Source organism: Manacus vitellinus, unplaced genomic scaffold, assembly GCF_001715985.3.
Source record: "Manacus vitellinus isolate BGI_N305 unplaced genomic scaffold, ASM171598v3 scaffold_81_pilon, whole genome shotgun sequence".
NCBI lineage: Eukaryota > Metazoa > Chordata > Aves > Passeriformes > Pipridae > Manacus > Manacus vitellinus.
This window is the reverse complement of record NW_021940822.1, coordinates 1,162,030-1,168,784: the sequence shown is the minus strand read 5'-3', so window position 1 is coordinate 1,168,784 and position 6,755 is coordinate 1,162,030. Positions and strand designations below refer to the sequence as shown.

The following is a 6,755-nucleotide window of genomic DNA, read 5'->3' as shown; positions in this document are numbered from 1 at the left end:
CGAGACGGGGTTGGGGGCACCCGTGGTCCCGACCCCCCCTGCCCGCTTTTCTCCGCAGATGCTGAGGCTGCACCTGCCCGACCCGCCGACGGACAGCGAGGAGGAGGAGGAGGACGTAGCGGAAGGCGCCGCGGCTCAGAGCAGCCGCAGCTCCATCCCCATGGATGCAGGTAACGGCGTGTTCGGCAGGGCCCTTTCGGGGCTCCGCCGCGGTCTCACGCCCTCTCTGTTCCCAGAGCATGTCGAGCTGGTGAAGAGGACAATGGCCAGCGTGAAGCTGCCTACCCTGGGCATCCCTGCCTGGGCCAGCCAGATCTCGGAGGAGCAGTGGAAGGACGTGGTGCAGCGCACACTGCAGGCCCGGCAGAGCCTCGGTGGTCCCCGGCCCGAGTGGAAGTGAGAGCTGAGCTGCAGCACAGGAGCTGCAAACCCCAGCCCTCCCTCCACCCTGCAGGCACCCGCTGCCTCCAAGCCAGGTGCTGACAGGACTTGCCAGTATCGACCTTCCAGTTTCTCCCACTGACATTGTCTGATTTACCTTCCCACTCCTCTTTCCTGGTTCTGGCTGGTGCATAAGTCAATGTGATGTCCTTGTGTTGGCTTCCTCTGCCTCTGAGGAGCCCGACTGGTTTCCATACCTGTGTGCATGTGGGGCGAGGGGACTTAGCTGGCTTTGCCCAGATTCCCTCAGGACAAACACTGGACTTGTCCCTGTGCTGACAGTACCTGAGAAGTCCCTCTCCAGACTTGGGCCCCTTCTCCCAGGACAGGGCCTGTGTTGGAATATCAGAGGCAGAGCCAGATGTGTCATTCCAAGAGATTGGTTTTATTTAGTTCTGTACATACAGGGACATCTGTACAAAATCCAACACTTTCATACTATGTAATGCTCTACTGAAAATAAAGTACACCATATGTACATATGAACTGTAAGCAGCTTAATACTTGTGTCCAGGGGGTGAATGCAGTAGTTTTGCTTGTTCCCTTGGGAGGAGGGAGCCAGGTGAAGTGGAAGAGGCAGCTCCAGTTCTGTCCATTTGGCTGACATGGGGAAAGGCATAGGCAGAAATGAGCAGCACTGATGCTAGAAACCAAGTATTGAGCAAGGGGCAGCTGTAGTGTGGCAGATACAGATCTGCCTATGAGTAATACATGTGGTGAGAGGGTGAGCACACTCCCCCCTTTCTCACATGGTCCCCTTCTGAGGTGTCCAGGACACTGGAATGAATAGGCAGCAAACAAAGGGTGAAGGTACTAAGCCTAAGTTCCCTGACCCAGAACAAGACACACAAAGCTATGGGAACACTGAAGCTGTACAGCACGTAGTCATGATGCGTTAGAGTCCTATCCCTGCACATGGCACGACTCCAGCAGCATTCCTCTGGCCAGGCTCAGGGGCTGCCAACAGAGACAGACCATCTGCAGGACAGCGTCAGCCTCTGCACACCACAAGTCTCTGTTCCTTCTGCAGGCAGAGCAGCCTGCAGCAGGGAAAGGCTGCCCAGCAGCAAGCAGGCTTGAGTGAGGGCATACCATGCTGTAGCAATCTAAAAATGAGGTGTTGGCTTATAGCACAATGCTAAGAGCCAGTTGGAAAGCCTGCACCGAAAGGAAGAAGCATCCTGCTCAGCCTGAGCCCAGCAGTCCTCATCTCCACTGTGCCACTCCGGTGCACCATCTGGCATCACCTGGTGCATGTCTACATGCTGTGCCAGGCGTGAGGTAATTGATTGGCAGCTGATCATGAGCTTGGAGTAATGTTCAGTGTAAGCAATAACCTCCCTGAGGTGTTCTAAAGTCTCCTGATGAACTGGCCTGTTGCGGAGGGGAGGTGGGGTCCTGCATGACTGGGGGGATCTCACACACACGCTCCCCAGCTGCTCCGAAGAGATGGTGGCACCCCTTGTGAGGGCTGAGCCGAGAGAGACCTACACAGGGCAGGGATGCAGGATACAGAGGTAAAAACAGCCTGGTTGGGGTTGGAGGAAAGATGTGCTGCACACCAGCAGCACATATTAGAGAGGATAAACCTCTGACCTGGGAATGGTTTACTAGTGAGGACAAGCAGATACACCAGAACCTTCTACAACATTCCACGATGCTGCAAACAGTGTCAGGCTAGCACCAGTGCCATAAGCTCCCTGCACTACTGCAAACCCACTTAAGCTTATGTGTCAAGAAAGCAGGTACAGCAGATAAGAAGCAAGGAGGACTCCCTTTTCTATCACAAGCCAGCCTCTGAGGTGGCACCTTGGCCTGGCACTGAATCTGCACCACAAAAAATAGGGGTGAAAGCTGGATCACAGTAGCACCCAAGTGCTGCGCAAGCCCCTGGGCTATCAGCAAGTGTGCTCTAAATGCTAATTTAGCAGAGTCCCTGATGCACCAGTAATAACTAACAAGGGCCTCAGCTCAAGGGCCTCAACGGGTGCCAAAGTAACAGGGCAAGGTGAACTTTGGTCAGAGCACCCATGGAAGCAATTCAGCAGTAACACTTGGCCATTGATCATGACAAGGAGACAACTAAACACTCAAACTCAGCCACGCCCCATAAGGTGTATCCATTGCTTCCGCTAGCTTGCAGAAATGACTTTAGCAGCACAAGCTTCCTAGGAAACCCTGGCCACTGCAGAGCTAAAGGTGGGATACAGAGACAAAGGGAGAGCTGCAGGAGTATTTTAATTGAGCAGGTAGAAGAAGAAAGCAGAATTCAGTGGCTGACACCTGTTACAAAGCGGGAAGTTAATTCTGGGCCCACAATTAACCCAAGACATCGGAATGGAGATGAGTCAGCACAGACCAACACAAATAGCTGAAGGAATCACTTTCCCACAAGAGAGCTTCTAAGGATGTCCGAAAGGGAGGGCAACAGTATGTAGTGCTTGCACCCAGCTTTACTGGGGGTGGCGAAGCACTGAACCCCCCACTCCACTGACAGAGGAACAAAACAAGAGGCTTGGAAAAAAAGAAAGGTGGAAGCAAACATCTCCTCCACTGTACGTAAGACCCTTCAGCTGTGGAGCTGCACACCAAGGCAGCAAAGCCTCCACAAGCTCTGCTCCTGCCTCAAGCTCAGCCTGACCTCTGAGCACCACAGGGCTCAGCTGTACAAGCAGCACAGGGGCAGGCATGGCAGAGATGGGCACTTGGGGCTTGGAGCAGTATGCTGAGCCACGCATGGTTGTCTCTGGCCAACAGAGAGCCTGAGCAAGGCTCTGGCTTCCAGGCAGAGTAAGAAGAGGTGGCAGCTTGCAATGAAGTGAGTCCTGCCTGGACTGATACGATCAGAGGTCAGGCAGGCTCCCTTCATGCATGCACAGCCAAGGTGAAAAAGCAGGAGGACATGACAGTGGTGAGATACAAGTTATAACGTAAAACCAGATCTACCCTGGAGGTATGCAGATGGAGTGGAGGACAGGCACAGCTCACCATGTTCATTCCTTACTTATACATGAGAACCGAGTGCATTTCCATGACCCCTGGAGAAAAGGGATGGGGCAGAGCTTCTCGGGCCAGCCCCTGAACCCGTCAGAGAGCCTCCTGGCTTGAGGTGAGAAACTCTTCCGCTCTCTTGTGGGCCTCCAGGGCTTTTATAGTGTAGACGTCCTGCGGAAGCTCAGATTTCCGGCGCAGCAAAACTTTGTCCTTCTTAATGTCTTTCAGCATCTACAGACAAACCGAAGGAGTCAGGGATCAGTATCAAACCCCTTCACCTCTTCAGCCTCTGACTCCAACCACTCTAGAATATGCTGGGTGACACTGCAGCATGCTGCAGAACAGTCTAAGAGCCAAACACAGACTAAAAGGACAGAAAAAAGTCCCACTCGCACTTTTTCCAGAGTGGGAAGGTTAGAGGGAAGATTAGATAAACTCTACTCTTCAGACTACAGGCTGATCTTTTAATGATCAGGGATGAGAGTAGAGTCATTACCCTCAGAACACTTGGAAAGAGCCAGTTCTGGCTGTTGGACCCTGGACTGAGAGCAATTGTGGAAGGACTCTAGTCACCTACGCACCTGCACAGCCTCTGTCTCCACTGTTTTCTTCAGTAGCTGTATATCCTCTGCAGTCGGGGTCTCTGTTTCCATACAGCACACAGAAGGCAAGGGTAGAGGTGCATAATACATGGGGTACTGCAGACAACACAGATAACTGGAGAGTCAGCACTCCATACAACACCAAGCCTTCTCCCCCAGCATCCTAACATGACATGGCACACTTCTAGCTGCCCTCTCCGGCCCCCACAAAGGTAGTAGTAGGTACACAGACAGGAAAGCAGCATCCTCTCCTACCCATTCCTACCAATGCTGTCTGAGTCACAGCACACTGTGTGCAAAGCGGCAGCTGAGAGCACGGCCCATAAACATGTATGTGCATTACTTAGAGGTCAGTGCTACAGAAGGCCAGGCTGATAAAACACTGTCAACATTCCCAAGACACTGGGTTTTGGGAGGGACAGACCACTGCTGCGGCAGTGTGCACAGGACTGGGATCAGGTGCTAAAGCCTGCTCTCATGGTCTGAGAAAGCAGGTTAAGACCTCCAGCACATTCTTGTCTCATTCATCCTAGGTTCTGTTGTCACAGAGTCACAGATTATGCTGAGTTGGAAGGGATCCACAAGGATCATTGAGTCCAACTCCTGGCCCTGACAGGACCATCCCCAAGAGTCACATCATGTGCCTGAGAGCATCGTCCAAATGCTTCTTGAACTCTGGCAGGCTTGGTGCTGTGACCACTTCCCCGGGGAGCCTGTTCCACACCCAACCACCCTCTGGGTGAAACACCTTTTCCTAATATCTAACCTAAACCTTCCCTGACACAGCTTCAGGCCATTCCTTCAGGTTCTGTCACTGGTCACCACAGAGAAGAGATCAGTGTCTACCCCTCTTCTTCCCCTCATGAGGAAGTTTTAACTGCAATGAGGTCTCCCCTCAGTCCCCTCTTCTCCAGGTTGAACAGACCAAGTGACCTCAGCTGCTCCTCGTACAGCTTCCACTCAAGGCCCTTCACCATCTTCATTGCCCTCCTTCAGACACTCTAATAGCTTAATATCTTTCTTATATTGCAGTGACCAAAACTGCACACAATATTCAAGGTGAGGCCGCCCCAGTGCAGAGCAGAGCAGGACAATCACCTCACTCGACCGGCTGGCAATGTCTGATGCCCCCAGGACATGGTTGGCCCTCCTGGCTGCCAGGGCACTGCTGACTCATATTCAACTTGCTGTCAAGCAGGACCCCCAGGTCCCTTTCCATGGCACCGCTTTCCAGCATCTCATTCCCCAGTCTGTACATACATCCCGGGTTGCCCCATCCCAGGTGCAGAATCCGGCACTTTCCCTTAAACTTTTTATGGTTGGTGATTGCCCAGTTGTCACCCACCTGAGGGTTCAGCCGGGCCAGCTCCTCTATTTTCTGCCACATTTCTTCTCGTTCCTTCATCCTGAACCTTCCCCTGCAGAGAGAGAGAGAGAGACAGAGATCAGGTGTGAACTCCTGGGGAAAGTGCAGCTTTCACTCACTGGATGACAAAAGCAAGAGACAGCAGAAAAATGCAGGCAAGGGGAAGAGCTGCCCTGTCCTTCAGAGACCCCTAATTCTACCTACAGGTGACATGAGGCAAGAAGAGGGGACAAACTGCAACTAGCAGAAGGTAGGCAGGCACACTCCTCACTCACCTCAGAGCACATGGTGGCAACAGTGGGCTGCACAGGTACTTTTTCCCTGGCTTTGTGCTGCAGGAGTGGACCAGAGTGTCTGGTTTCTGGGGTAAAGCAATGACACTAGTCTGGATTTCAAAGACACATTTTCCTGGTGCCCCACAGATGCAGAGGGACAAAATGACATTTACAATAGAGCTGGAGTTCCACTGCCCACTGTTACCTCTGTCTCTAGCCATAACACACCAGAGAGCTGCCCAAACCCCCCAGGCACAGCTCTTGACCTTGGTACAGACTTTGGCACACATTTTAAGTGACTGTTCAGCAGGGCCACTTATAAATCCCAGGGCAGTGAATGTTCCCAGCAAACAGAGGTAAGCATCCACCACCCCTTATTCTCTTCTACATTTTAAACACCTGCACTAAAAGCTCAGCTTTATTTCTGATTTTAACTATCCGGCTTTCATCCCAGCTAGAAGTCTCTTTAGTGCCCTATCTATCCATGCTAAGGAAGTTCTTTTACTCTGTAATAACATCACAACATTAACACAGAGTTGAGCCTTCTTGTTCTCACCCAGAAAGGCCTTCTTATCTGGGTCCCTGTGGCAGGGAAATCCAACTTAGCTGAGGAATTGTATCATGCTTGATGCCTTAAGCCCCTAATGTTTTTTATTTTTCTAATATTTGTAAGACTTGTAAGTTTTGTAAGTAGTGGAAGTAGATTTTAAAAGCAGCAACCCCCCCTCCTTTGTCCCTTGTCCCTTTCCCTTTCTCTAGCACCCTTGTTTACACATTCCTTAACCCTCTTACCCCATTCTATGCTCCCTATATCAATCCTACCCCTGAATACAGCAGAAATGTTTAGTCTTTTGTCAAGGCAAGACCTAGATTGTTGGCAGAACAGCATATCAGGGCCTAAACCACAGAATACAGTCAAGAATTAGGTAACTATGTACCTTTTGTGCTCTGATGAAGAGGAAGGTGGGATGAACACGGGGTCCCAAAACCCCCAGACCCATTTCTCAGGGGGTGGACCTGGGGCGGTCCAGAGTAAAGGCCACAGGGTGGACACATTTGGGATTGGATGGATGGTAT

General features: G+C 51.7%; 2 protein-coding genes across 2 annotated transcripts in view; one reads left to right on the top strand and one right to left on the bottom strand.

Annotated features, from left to right (window-relative positions):
* The first annotated feature begins 51 nt into the window (after positions 1 to 51).
* On the top strand, positions 52 to 933 carry MEA1 (male-enhanced antigen 1). Its single transcript, XM_029964844.1, has 2 exons — positions 52 to 170; positions 237 to 933. The coding sequence occupies exons 1-2, from the start codon at positions 59 to 61 to the stop codon at positions 398 to 400; spliced, it is 276 nt and encodes a 91-aa protein (XP_029820704.1). The 5' UTR covers positions 52 to 58; the 3' UTR covers positions 401 to 933.
* PPP2R5D (protein phosphatase 2 regulatory subunit B'delta) overlaps positions 806 to 6,755 on the bottom strand; it is a 27,821-nt gene continuing 21,871 nt past the window's right edge. The window contains exons 13-15 of the mRNA XM_008922852.2: positions 5,383 to 5,455; positions 4,017 to 4,133; positions 806 to 3,666 (exon numbers count right to left, since the gene is read on the bottom strand). Of these exons, the coding sequence (XP_008921100.2) occupies positions 3,529 to 3,666; positions 4,017 to 4,133; positions 5,383 to 5,455 (328 nt within the window). The 3' untranslated portion in view covers positions 806 to 3,528. The remainder of the gene's footprint in view (positions 3,667 to 4,016; positions 4,134 to 5,382; positions 5,456 to 6,755) is intronic.

Coding starts and splice junctions, on each gene's coding strand:
- MEA1 (XM_029964844.1), top strand. CDS start 59: ATGCTGAGGCTGCACCTGCCCGACCCGCCGACGGACAGCGAGGAGGAG. Junction 171..236: donor CTCCATCCCCATGGATGCAG/GTAACGGCGTGT, acceptor CTCTGTTCCCAG/AGCATGTCGAGCTGGTGAAG.